Source organism: Heterodontus francisci, unplaced genomic scaffold (genome assembly GCF_036365525.1).
Source record: "Heterodontus francisci isolate sHetFra1 unplaced genomic scaffold, sHetFra1.hap1 HAP1_SCAFFOLD_1204, whole genome shotgun sequence".
Taxonomy (NCBI): Eukaryota; Metazoa; Chordata; class Chondrichthyes; order Heterodontiformes; family Heterodontidae; genus Heterodontus; species Heterodontus francisci.
The window spans coordinates 50,127-63,992 of record NW_027141425.1 but is presented as its reverse complement, the minus strand read 5'-3'; the positions used below and the strand labels follow the sequence as shown (position 1 = coordinate 63,992).

Genomic DNA, 13,866 nt, shown 5'->3' with positions numbered 1-13,866 from the left:
GTGGAGGAAACACACAGGTACAGTAAACCGTACCGTCAGTCAGAGTGGAGGAAACACACAGGTACAGTAAACTGGACTGTCAGTCAGAGTGGAGGAAATACACAGGTACAGTAAACCGTACCGTCAGTCAGAGTGGAGGAAATACACAGGTACAGTAAACCGTACCGTCAGTCAGAGTGGAGGAAACACACAGGTACAGTAAACCGTACCGTCAGTCAGAGTGGAGGAAACACAGGTACAGTAAACGGTACCGTCAGTCTAACCCCGTGCTGTCCCTGTCCTGGGAGTGTTTGATGGGGACAGTGTAGAGGGAGCTTTACTCTGTATCTAACCCCGTACTGTACCTGTCCTGGGGAGTGTTTGATGGGGACAGTGTAGAGGGAGCTTTACTCTGGATCTAACCCCGTACTGTACCTGTCCTGGGAGTGTTTGATGGGGACAGTGTAGAGGGAGCTTTACTCTGTATCTAACCCCGTACTGTACCTGTCCTGGGGAGTGTTTGATGTGGACAGTGTAGAGGGAGCTTTACTCTGTATCTAACCCCGTACTGTACCTGTCCTGGGGAGTGTTTGATGGGGACAGTGTAGAGGGAGCTTTACTCTGTATCTAATCCCGTACTGTACCTGTCCTGGGGAGTGTTTGATGTGGACAGTGTAGAGGGAGCTTTACTCTGTATCTAACCCCGCACTGTACCTGTCCTCGGAGTGTTTGATGGGGACAGTGTAGAGGGAGCTTTACTCTGTATCTAACCCCGTACTGTACCTGTCCTGGGAGTGTTTGATGGGGACAGTGTAGAGGGAGCTTTACTCTGTATCTAACACCCGTGCTGTACCAGTCCTGGGGAGTGTTTGATGGGGACAGTGTAGAGGGAGCTTTACTCTGTATCTAATCCTGTACTGTACCTGTCCCTGTCCTGGGAGTGTTTGATGGGGACAGTGTAGAGGGAGCTTTACTCTGTATCTAACCCCTGTACTGTACCTGTCCTGGGAGTATTTGATGTGGACAGTGTAGAGGGAGATTTACTCTGTATCTAACCCCGTACTGTACCTGTCCTGGGGAGTGTTTGATGTGGACAGTGTAGAGGGAGCTTTACTCTGTATCTAACACCCGTGCTGTACCAGTCCTGGGGAGTGTTTGATGTGGACAGTGTAGAGGGAGCTTTACTCTGTATCTAACCCCGTACTGTACCTGTCCTGGGAGTGTTTGATGGGGACAGTGTAGAGGGAGCTTTACTCTGTATCTAACACCCATGCTGTACCAGTCCTGGGGAGTGTTTGATGTGGACAGTTTAGAGGGAGCTTTTCTCTGTATCTAACCCTGTACTGTACCTGTCCTGGGAGTGTTTGATGGGGACAGTGTAGAGGGAGCTTTACTCTGTATCTAACCCCTGTACTGTACCTGTCCTGGGAGTGTTTGATGGGGACAGTGTAGAGGGAGCTTTACTCTGTATCTAACCCCGTACTGTACCTGTCCTGGGAGTGTTTGATGTGGACAGTGTAGAGGGAGATTTACTCTGTATCTAACCCCCGTACTGTACCAGTCCTGGGAGTGTTTGATGTGGACAGTGTAGAGGGAGCTTTACTCTGTATCTAACACCCGTGCTGTACCAGTCCTGGGGAGTGTTTGATGTGGACAGTGTAGAGGGAGCTTTACTCTGTATCTAACCCCCGTACTGTACCTGTCCCTGTCCTGGGAGTGTTTGATGGGGACAGTGTAGAGGGAGCTTTACTCTGTATCTAACCCCGTACTGTACCTGTCCTGGGAGTGTTTGATGTGGACAGTGTAGAGGGAGATTTACTCTGTATCTAACCCCCGTACTGTACCTGTCCTGGGAGTGTTTGATGTGGACAGTGTAGAGGGAGCTTTACTCTGTATCTAACCCCGTACTGTACCTGTCCTGGGAGTGTTTGATGTGGACAGTGTAGAGGGAGATTTACTCTGTATCTAACCCCCGTACTGTACCTGTCCTGGGAGTGTTTGATGTGGACAGTGTAGAGGGAGCTTTACTCTGTACCTAACCCCCGTACTGTACCTGTCCTGGGAGTGTTTGATGGGGACAGTGTAGCGGGAGCTTTACTCTGTATCTAACCCCCATACTGTACCTGTACTGGGAGTGTTTGATGGGGACAGTGTAGAGGGAGCTTTACTCTGTATCTAACCCCCGTACTGTACCTGTCCTGGGAGTGTTTGATGGGGACAGTGTAGAGGGAGATTTACTCTGTATCTAACCCCCGTACTGTACCAGTCCTGGGAGTGTTTGATGTGGACAGTGTAGAGGGAGTTGAATTGGGGACCTGATTGTTTTATTTTGTGCTGTTACAGGTGATTGCCTATTCTGAACACCGGTATCGTATATTTGGTGAAACTATTGACATTGCAGTGGGGAACTGCCTTGACCGATTTGCCCGGGTGCTGAAGGTATCAAACATGTTTGGTCAGAGTAATGGTCTTGGTGTCAATTCAGCGTTTCTTGACCTCCTGCTCCTGTGTGGCTTTAATACGTCCCCACGTCTGATCCCCTCTGATCAGCCCGGCTGTGCCCAGGCCTTGGGTAGTGCCCTATATGGCTTGTTAACCGTGTGTCCATTGGGGTTTCTTGTATTCAGCCTGCTGACTGAGACTGGGCAGTGCACTGTGATCATATCGAGCAGTGTAGGTTTGGATAGAGACTTTCTGGGAAAGCCAGACTGAGAATTCACCCGGGCGCACACTACCGCAGTCGGTTCTGCAGGCGGCAGAGGGGCAAGTGACCTCATTGGGAAATTAGACAGCCGTTTGAAGGGAATGAACTTCAGCAGGGCTGGGGGCGGAGAGGGGGGCGGGAAGTGAGAACCTCTGCAGAGCTCCGTGGAGAGACTCAATGGGACAAATGGATCCAGGAACAGGCAGAGGAGAGGGATCAGAATCCAGCATCTCCCCCCTCTGCCTGCACCAGATGGACTGCAGCAGTTCAAGAAGGCAGCTCACCACCACCTTCTCGAGGGCAATTAGGGATGGGCAAGAAATGCTGGCCTGGCCAGTGACGCCCACATCATGTGAATCTGATACTGTACTGATATCTGGTTTCTGCTCTGTTAGATCTCCAATGACCCCAGTCCTGGGTACAACATTGAACAAATGGCGAAGAGGTGAGGACATTGCACATTGAGAGTCTGTGGTGTAAGCAGAGTGACCGTCCCCCTGTCCCGGGAGCAGGGGAGAGTGACTGCTCCCCCTGTCCCGGGAGCAGGGGAGAGTGACTGTCACCCTGTACTGGAAAACCCTCCGCTGGCTGGAGTCATACCTAGCGCAAAGGAAGATGGTTGTGGTTGTTGGAGGTCAATCATCTGAGCTCCAGGACATCGCTGCAGGAGTTCCTCAGGGTAGTGTCCTCGGCCCAACCATCTTCAGCTGCTTCATCAATGACCTTCCTTCAATCATAAGGTCAGAAGTGGGGATGTTCGCTGATGATTGCACAATGTTCACCATTCGCGACTCCTCAGATACTGAAGCAGTCCGTGTAGAAATGGAGCAAGACTTGGACAATATCCAGGCTTGGGCTGATAAGTGACAAGTAACATTCGTGCCACACAAGTGCCAGGCAATGACCATCTCCAACAAGAGAGAATCTAACCATCTCCCCTTGATATTCAACGGCATTACCATCGCTGAATCCCCCACTATCAACATCCTAGGGGCTACCATTGACCAGAAACTGAACTGGAGTAGCCATATAAATACCGTGGCTACAAGAGCAGGTCAGAGACTGGGAATTCTGAGGCGAGTAACTCACTTCCTGACTCCCCAAAGCCTGTCCACCATCTACAAGGCACAAGTCAGGGGTGTGATGGAATACTCTCCACTTGCCTGGATGGGTGCAGCTCCAACAACACTCAAGAAGCTCGACACCATCCAGGACAAAGCAGCCCGCTTGATTGGCACCCCATCACAAACATTCACTCCCTCCACCACCGACGCACAGTGTCAGCAGTGTGTACTATCTACAAGATTCACTGCAGCAATGCACCCAGGCTCCTTAGACAGCACCTTCCAAACCCACAACCTCTATCACCTCCATTCCTAACAGCACTGTGGGTGTCCTCTCTAGGGAGAGTGACCATCGCCCTGTACCGGGAGCTCCCCGTGCAAGGAGAGTGACAGTGTCGCCCTGTACTGGGTGCTCCCCGCAGGGGGAGAGTGACAGTGTCGCCCTGTACTGGGAGCTCCCCGCACCGGGAGAGTGACAGTGTCCCCCCATACCGGGATCTCCCCGCAGGGGGAGAGTGACAGTGTCCCCTGTACCGGGATCTCCCCGCAGGGGGAGAGTGACAGTGTCCCCTGTACCGGGATCTCCCCGCAGGGGGAGAGTGACAGTGTCCCCTGTACCGGGATCTCCCCGCAGGGGGAGAGTGACAGTGTCCCCTGTACCGGGATCTCCCCGCAGGGGGAGAGTGACAGTGTCCCCCTGTACCGGGATCTCCCCGCAGGGGGAGAGTGACAGTGTCCCCCTGTACTGGGATCTCCCCGCAGGGGGAGAGTGACAGTGTCCCCTGTACCGGGTGCTCCCCGCACGGGGAGAGTGACAGTGTCCCCTGTACCGGGATCTCCTCGCACGGGGAGAGTGACAGTGTCCCCTGTACCGGGATCTCATCGCACGGGGAGAGTGACAGTGTCCCCTGTACCGGGATCTCCTCGCAGGGGGAGAGTGACAGTGTCCCCTGTACCGGGATCTCCTCGCAGGGGGAGAGTGACAGTGTCCCCTGTACCGGGATCTCCCCGCAGGGGGAGAGTGACAGTGTCCCCTGTACCGGGATCTCCCCGCTGGGGGAGAGTGACAGTGTCCCCCTGTACCGGGATCTCCCCGCTGGGGGAGAGTGACAGTGTCCCCCTGTACCGGGATCTCCCTGCAGGGGGAGAGTGACAGTGTCCCCCTGTACCGGGATCTCCCTGCAGGGGGAGAGTGACAGTGTCCCCCTGTACCGGGATCTCCCTGCAGGGGGAGAGTGACAGTGTCCCCCTGTACCGGGATCTCCCTGCAGGGGGAGAGTGACAGTGTCCCCCTGTACCGGGATCTCCCTGCAGGGGGAGAGTGACAGTGTCCCCCTGTACCGGGATCTCCCCGCTGGGGGAGAGTGACAGTGTCCCCCTGTACCGGGATCTCCCCGCTGGGGGAGAGTGACAGTGTCCCCTGTACCGGGATCTCCCCGCTGGGGGAGAGTGACAGTGTCCCCTGTACCGGGTGCTCCCCGCAGGGGGAGAGTGACAGTGTCCCCCTGTACCGGGATCTCCCCGCAGGGGGAGAGTGACAGTGTCCCCTGTACCGGGATCTCCCTGCAGGGGGAGAGTGACAGTGTCCCCCTGTACCGGGATCTCCCTGCAGGGGGAGAGTGACAGTGTCCCCTGTACCGGGATCTCCTCGCACGGGGAGAGTGACAGTGTCCCCCTGTACCGGGATCTCCTCGCACGGGGAGAGTGACAGTGTCCCCCTGTACCGGGATCTCCTCGCACGGGGAGAGTGACAGTGTCCCCTGTACCGGGATCTCCTCGCAGGGGGAGAGTGACAGTGTCCCCTGTACCGGGATCTCCTCGCAGGGGGAGAGTGACAGTGTCCCCTGTACCGGGATCTCCCCGCAGGGGGAGAGTGACAGTGTCCCCCTGGACCGGGATCTCCCCGCAGGGGGAGAGTGACAGTGTCCCCTGGACCGGGATCTCCCCGCAGGGGGAGAGTGACAGTGTCCCCTGTACCGGGATCTCCCCGCAGGGGGAGAGTGACAGTGTCCCCTGTACCGGGATCTCCTCGCAGGGGGAGAGTGACAGTGTCCCCCTGGACCGGGATCTCCTCGCAGGGGGAGAGTGACAGTGTCCCCCTGGACCGGGATCTCCCCGCAGGGGGAGAGTGACAGTGTCCCCTGTACCGGGATCTCCTCGCACGGGGAGAGTGACAGTGTCCCCTGTACCGGGATCTCCCTGCAGGGGGAGAGTGACAGTGTCCCCTGTACCGGGATCTCCCTGCAGGGGGAGAGTGACAGTGTCCCCTGTACCGGGATCTCCTCGCAGGGGGAGAGTGACAGTGTCCCCTGTACCGGGATCTCCCCGCAGGGGGAGAGTGACAGTGTCCCCCTGGACCGGGATCTCCCCGCAGGGGGAGAGTGACAGTGTCCCCCTGGACCGGGATCTCCCCGCAGGGGGAGAGTGACAGTGTCCCTCTGGACCGGGATCTCCCCGCTGGGGGAGAGTGACAGTGTCCCCTGTACCGGGATCTCCTCGCACGGGGAGAGTGACAGTGTCCCCTGTACCGGGAGCTCCCCGCAGGGGGAGAGTGACAGTGTCCCCTGTACCGGGATCTCCCTGCAGGGGGAGAGTGACAGTGTCCCCCTGTACCGGGATCTCCTCGCACGGGGAGAGTGACAGTGTCCCCCTGTACCGGGATCTCCCCGCAGGGGGAGAGTGACAGTGTCCCCCTGTACCGGGATCTCCCTGCAGGGGGAGAGTGACAGTGTCCCCCTGTACCGGGATCTCCCTGCAGGGGGAGAGTGACAGTGTCCCCCTGTACCGGGATCTCCCCGCAGGGGGAGAGTGACAGTGTCCCCTGTACCGGGATCTCCCTGCAGGGGGAGAGTGACAGTGTCCCCTGTACCGGGATCTCCCCGCAGGGGGAGAGTGACAGTGTCCCCCTGTACCGGGATCTCCCCGCAGGGGGAGAGTGACAGTGTCCCTCTGTACCGGGATCTCCCCGCAGGGGGAGAGTGACAGTGTCCCCCTGTACCGGGATCTCCCCGCAGGGGAAGAGTGACAGTGTCCCCCTGTACCGGGATCTCCTCGCACGGGGAGAGTGACAGTGTCCCCCTGTACCGGGATCTCCCTGCAGGGGGAGAGTGACAGTGTCCCCCTGTACCGGGATCTCCTCGCAGGGGGAGAGTGACAGTGTCCCCCTGTACCGGGATCTCCCCGCAGGGGGAGAGTGACAGTGTCCCCTGTACCGGGATCTCCTCGCACGGGGAGAGTGACAGTGTCCCCCTGTACCGGGATCTCCTCGCACGGGGAGAGTGACAGTGTCCCCCTGTACCGGGATCTCCTCGCACGGGGAGAGTGACAGTGTCCCCCTGTACCGGGATCTCCTCGCACGGGGAGAGTGACAGTGTCCCCCTGTACCGGGATCTCCTCGCACGGGGAGAGTGACAGTGTCCCCCTGTACCGGGATCTCCTCGCACGGGGAGAGTGACAGTGTCCCCCTGTACCGGGATCTCCTCGCACGGGGAGAGTGACAGTGTCCCCCTGTACCGGGATCTCCTCGCACGGGGAGAGTGACAGTGTCCCCCTGTACCGGGATCTCCTCGCACGGGGAGAGTGACAGTGTCCCCCTGTACCGGGATCTCCCTGCAGGGGGAGAGTGACAGTGTCCCCCTGTACCGGGATCTCCCTGCAGGGGGAGAGTGACAGTGTCCCCCTGTACCGGGATCTCCCTGCAGGGGGAGAGTGACAGTGTCCCCCTGTACTGGGATCTCCTCGCTGGGGGAGAGTGACAGTGTCCCCCTGTACTGGGATCTCCCCGCACGGGGAGAGTGACAGTGTCCCCCTGTACTGGGATCTCCCCGCAGGGGGAGAGTGACAGTGTCCCCCTGTACCGGGATCTCCCTGCAGGGGGAGAGTGACAGTGTCCCCTGTACCGGGATCTCCCTGCAGGGGGAGAGTGACAGTGTCCCCCTGTACTGGGATCTCCCCGCAGGGGGAGAGTGACAGTGTCCCCCTGTACTGGGATCTCCCCGCAGGGGGAGAGTGACAGTGTCCCCCTGTACCGGGATCTCCCTGCAGGGGGAGAGTGACAGTGTCCCCTGTACCGGGATCTCCCTGCAGGGGGAGAGTGACAGTGTCCCCCTGTACTGGGATCTCCTCGCACGGGGAGAGTGACAGTGTCCCCCTGGGCCCATTGGAAATGGTTTATTCCAGGGTTTGTCTGCAGTTTTTAATCATTCAGATGCTCAGGCTGAGCCAATGTCTGTCTGTTGCTTTATCTTAGGGGAAAGAAGATGGTGGATTTACCGTACACGGTGAAGGGAATGGACGTTTCCTTTTCTGGAATTCTCTCCTACATTGAGGTACGAATCATCCGCTGGAATGATATCGCTGCACAGGAAGAGCCCATGTCACAGAGTCAGCCAAGTCACGGGAGGTCTCGTTCCCAGCGCCTGGTGCCCTCAGTCTGTGTCCTTGCAATCTCCTTGTCTCCAGGGCTAAACCCACGTGTTGATTTTATTCTTTTCCCGGTCGCCTGGCAGAGTGTTGGTTAAATGTAAGAGCCTGACGTTGGGTTAACATCTCCCCTGACCTTCTGGAGGGACTTTTCACACGATCAAACACCGCTTCCCCCACCTCACCACACACTAGTGACCAACACCTCCATTCAGCTTCTAGTATTTGACCGCAGACCCAAGCGGGTTTTACAGTGCGAGAGGTCAGTCGGGGAACTAACACCACAGCACAGGCTGTGTGATTATGTGCCGCAGTGATAGCTACGTCTGTGCTGTGGATACATGTGTTCAGCTGCTGCTGGTTTCAGGTCGGTGTCTGTGAACGTAGCGGAACACCTTGTCAGCCTTTTACACAATGCACAAAGCTGAGCGCTTGTTCCTCGTTTGCCCATTGTTTGATTTCCGGGTGATTGTTTTATATTCGATAGGAAGTGACACACCGGATGCTGGCAGGCGGACACTGCACCCCTGAGGATCTCTGCTTCTCCCTGCAGGTAACAGGGCACTGACGCCGGTCGGCTAAACTCCTGCGGGGGACCTAGAGAAGGTGCGGTCGACAACAGGTTAAAACAGGAGGAAAACGCAGGGCTTCACCATACAGAGAGAGATCAGGGAGTGAGGGAGATATATACAGAGAGATCAGGGAGTGAGAGGGAGATATACATGGGGAATACAGAGAGATCAGGGAGTGAGGGAGATATATACAGAGAGAGATCAGGGAGTGAGAGGGAGATATACATGGGGAATACAGAGAGATCAGGGAGTGAGAGGGAGATATACATGGGGAATACAGAGAGATCAGGGAGTGAGAGGGAGATATACATGGGGAATACAGAGAGATCAGGGAGTGAGAGGGAGATATACACAGAGAGATCAGGGAGTGAGAGGGAGATATACATGGGGAATACAGAGAGATCAGGGAGTGAGAGGGAGATATATACAGAGAGATCAGGGAGTGAGAGGGAGATATATACAGAGAGATCAGGGAGTGAGAGGGAGATATATACAGAGAGATCAGGGAGTGAGAGGGAGATATATACAGAGAGATCAGGGAGTGAGAGGGAGATATATACAGAGAGATCAGGGAGTGAGAGGGAGATATATACAGAGAGATCAGGGAGTGAGAGGGAGATATATACAGAGAGATCAGGGAGTGAGGGATATATATACAGAGAGATCAGGGAGTGAGAGGGAGATATATACAGAGAGATCAGGGAGTGAGGGAGATATATACAGAGAGATCAGGGAGTGAGAGGGAGATATACATGGGGAATACAGAGAGATCAGGGAGAGAGAGGGAGATATATACAGAGAGATCAGGGAGTGAGAGGGAGATATATACAGAGAGATCAGGGAGTGAGAGGGAGATATACACAGGGTATACAGAGAGATCAGGGAGTGAGGGAGATATATACAGAGAGATCAGGGAGAGAGAGGGAGATATACACAGAGAGATCAGGGAGTGAGAGGGAGATATACACAGGGTATACAGAGAGATCAGGGAGTGAGGGAGATATATACAGAGAGATCAGGGAGAGAGAGGGAGATATACATGGGGTATACAGAGAGATCGGAGAGAGAGGGAGATATATACAGAGCGATCAGGGAGAGAGAGGGAGATATACATGGGGTATACAGAGAGATCAGGGAGAGAGAGGGAGATATATACAGAGAGATCAGGGAGTGAGAGGGAGATATATACAGAGAGATCAGGGAGTGAGGGAGATATATACAGAGAGATCAGGGAGTGAGAGGGAGATATACATGGGGTATACAGAGAGATCAGGGAGAGAGAGGGAGATATATACAGAGAGATCAGGGAGTGAGAGGGAGATATACATGGGGTATACAGAGAGATCAGGGAGAGAGAGGGAGATATATACAGAGAGATCAGGGAGTGAGAGGGAGATATATACAGAGAGATCAGGGAGTGAGAGGGAGATATACATGGGGTATACAGAGAGATCAGGGAGTGAGAGGGAGATATACACAGGGTATACAGAGAGATCAGGGAGAGAGAGGGAGATATACACAGGGTATACAGAGAGATCAGGGAGTGAGGGGGAGATATACACAGGGAGTGAGGGGGAGAGGTACACAGGGAGTGAGGGGGAGAGGTACACAGGGAGTGAGGGGGAGAGGTACACAGGGAGTGAGGGGGAGAGGTACACAGGGAGTACTTCAAGGGGGAATCAGGTGGTGTAAACATAACTGAATGTTTTATTTGTGACCTGAGTGTTTGTGTGTGTTTCTAGGAAACAGTGTTTGCCATGTTGGTCGAGACGACTGAAAGGGCGATGGCTCATTGTGGATCGGAGGAGGTGTTGATCGTCGGAGGGGTTGGATGTACGTCTGCTGAAAGGCTAAGGGTGGTGTGGGGGTTGTGGGAGGGCCTGAAACCAGGGCTCATGGGGAGGGGGTGTGACCCCCGGAGTTAACAGTGAGGGGGTCGGGGAGAGGTTATGACCCCCGGAGTTCAGAGTGAGGGGGTCGGGGAGGGGGTGTGACCCCCGGGGTTCACAGTGAGGGGGTCGGGGAGGGGGTGTGACCCCCGGAGTTAACAGTGAGGGGGTCGGGGAGGGGGTGTGACCACCGGAGTTCACAGTGAGGGGGTCAGGGAGGGGGTGTGACCCCCGGAGTTCACAGTGAGGGGGTCGGGGAGGGGGTGTGACCCCCGGAGTTCAGAGTGAGGGGGTCGGGGAGGGGGTGTGACCCCCGGAGTTCAGAGTGAGGGGGTCGGGGAGGGGGTGTGACCCCCCCCGGGCTCTCAGTGAGTGGCTCGGGGAGGGGGTGTGACCCCCCCTGGGCTCTCAGAGTGGTTCGGGGAGGGGGTGTGACCCCCCCCTGGGCTCTCAGTGAGTGGCTTGGGGAGGGGGTGTGACCCCCCTGGGCTCTAAGTGAGTGGTTCGGGGAGGGGGTGTGACCCCCCCCTGGGCTCTCAGTGAGGGGGTCGGGGAGGGGGTGTGACCCCCCCTGGGCTCTGTGACTGTGACGGTGCAGTCCACAGAGGAGAGACAGTTAGTGGTCATTAACAATGACTGTCAGCATGGTGACCAGGAGATTGAGTTGGGGAGTCAGGAGCTGGTGTGATCTTGCTGTGTAACCCACACCTCACTCTGTACTTGCTTCAGGCAATCTACGTTTACAAGAGATGATGGCGGACATGTGTGAGGGACGAGCTGCAAAGCTCTTCGCGACAGATGAAAGGTCAGTTTGAACCTTGCAAATGCCCTTTGACCCAGCGGGGAATCGAGTTATGAACACAGTTTGGTCCGGACGCCTTACTTTCCAACAGAATTGTTAATGGCAACCTCTCCTGGGCGGATTTTATCTTTGGTTAATTCATGGCATGTGGGCAACGTTGGCATTTGTTGCCCGTTCCCACTTACCTTCGAGAAGGTGGCGGTGAGCTGCCTTCTTGAAACTTCCGCAGTCCCTGTGATTGAAATGCCGACTGTTGTGTCTACACACTGGTGCAGGTTTATAAGGTGCACAGAGGAGTGTATGGACTGCGCGTGGATAAAGTTCTGTCCTTTATTCTATCGCAGTATTTCACCTGATACTGAAACCGCCCCCCGCCAATCTTGAGCTTACCCTCCCTCTCCGCCAATCTCCAGCTCACCATCCCTCTCCGCCAATCTCCAGTTTACAATCACTCTCCGCCAATCTCCAGTTTACCATCCCTCTCCGCCAATCTCCAGCTCACCATCCCTCTCCGCCAATCTCCAGCTCACCATCCCTCTCCGCCAATCTCCAGCTCACCATCCCTCTCCGCCAATCTCCAGCTCACCATCCCTCTCCGCCAATCTTGAGCTTACCCTCCCTCTCCGCCAATCTTGAGCTTACCCTCCCTCTCCGCCAATCTCCAGTTTACCATCCCTCTCCGCCAATCTCCAGCTCACCATCCCTCTCCGCCAATCTCCAGCTCACCATCCCTCTCCGCCAATCTTGAGCTTACCCTCCCTCTCCGCCAATCTCCAGTTTACCATCCCTCTCCGCCAATCTCCAGTTTACCATCCCTCTCCGCCAATCTCCAGCTCACCATCCCTCTCCGCCAATCTTGAGCTTACCCTCCCTCTCCGCCAATCTCCAGTTTACCATCCCTCTCCGCCAATCTCCAGCTCACCATCCCTCTCCGCCAATCTCCAGTTTACCATCCCTCACCGCCAATCTCCAGTTTACCATCCCTCTCCGCCAATCTCCAGCTCACCATCCCTCTCCGCCAATCTCCAGCTCACCATCCCTCTCCGCCAATCTCCAGTTTACCATCCCTCTCTGCCAATCTTGAGCTTACCCTCCCTCTCAGCCAATCTCCAGTTTACCATCCCTCTCCGCCAATCTCCAGTTTACCATCCCTCTCCGCCAATCTCCAGTTTACCATCCCTCTCCGCCAATCTCCAGCTCGCCATCCCTCTCCGCCAATCTCCAGCTCGCCATCCCTCTCCGCCAATCTCCAGTTTACCATCCCTCTCCGCCAATCTCCAGTTTACCATCCCTCTCCGCCAATCTCCAGCTCACCATCCCTCTCCGCCAATCTCCAGTTTACCATCCCTCTCCGCCAATCTCCAGTTTACCATCCCTCTCCGCCAATCTCCAGTTTACCATCCCTCTCCGCCAATCTCCAGCTCGCCATCCCTCTCCGCCAATCTTGAGCTTACCCTCCCTCTCCGCCAATCTCCAGCTCACCATCCCTCTCCGCCGATCTCCAGTTTACCATCCCTCTCCGCCAATCTCCAGCTCGCCATCCCTCTCCGCCAATCTCCAGTTTACCATCCCTCTCCGCCAATCTCCAGCTCACCATCCCTCTCCGCCAATCTCCAGTTTACCATCCCTCTCCGCCAATCTCCAGCTCGCCATCCCTCTCCGCCAATCACCAGTTTACCATCCCTCTCCGCCAATCTCCAGTTTACAATCCCTCTCCGCCAATCTCCAGTTTACAATCCCTCTCCGCCAATCTCCAGTTTACAATCCCTCTCCGCCAATCTCCAGTTTACCATCCCTCTCCGCCAATCTCCAGTTTACAATCCCTCTCCGCCAATCTCCAGCTCGCCATCCCTCTCCGCCAATCTCCAGTTTACCATCCCTCTCCGCCAATCTCCAGTTTACAATCCCTCTCCGCCAATCTCCAGTTTACCATCCCTCTCCGCCAATCTCCAGTTTACAATCCCTCTCCGCCAATCTCCAGTTTACCATCCCTCTCCGCCAATCTCCAGCTCACCATCCCTCTCCGCCAATCTCCAGTTTACCATCCCTCTCCGCCAATCTCCAGCTCGCCATCCCTCTCCGCCAATCTCCAGCTCGCCATCCCTCTCCGCCAATCTCCAGTTTACAATCCCTCTCCGCCAATCTCCAGTTTACCATCCCTCTCCGCCAATCTCCAGTTTACAATCCCTCTCCGCCAATCTCCAGTTTACCATCACTCTCCGCCAATCTCCAGCTCACCCTCCCTCTCCGCCAATCTCCAGCTCACCATCCCTCTCCGCCAATCTCCAGTTTACAATCCCTCTCCGCCAATCTCCAGTTTACCATCCCTCTCTGCCAATCTCCAGCTCGCCATCCCTCTCCGCCAATCTCCAGTTTACCCTCCCTCTCCGCCAATCTCCAGCTCGCCATCCCTCTCCGCCAATCTCCAGTTTAC

General features: G+C 56.2%; 1 protein-coding gene across 4 annotated transcripts in view; it reads left to right on the top strand.

The window, feature by feature from the left end:
• osgep (O-sialoglycoprotein endopeptidase) overlaps positions 1-13,866 on the top strand; it is a 45,494-nt gene that overhangs the window by 19,776 nt on the left and 11,852 nt on the right. For 3 of the 4 annotated variants that reach the window (XM_068027223.1, XM_068027221.1, XM_068027222.1), the window contains exons 5-10: positions 2,323-2,418; positions 3,079-3,128; positions 7,997-8,075; positions 8,657-8,722; positions 10,484-10,574; positions 11,360-11,435. In XM_068027223.1, coding sequence (XP_067883324.1) covers positions 2,323-2,418; positions 3,079-3,128; positions 7,997-8,075; positions 8,657-8,722; positions 10,484-10,574; positions 11,360-11,435 — 458 coding nt within the window. The remainder of the gene's footprint in view (positions 1-2,322; positions 2,419-3,078; positions 3,129-7,996; positions 8,076-8,656; positions 8,723-10,483; positions 10,575-11,359; positions 11,436-13,866) is intronic. The other variant, XM_068027225.1, reaches the window with a different exon arrangement.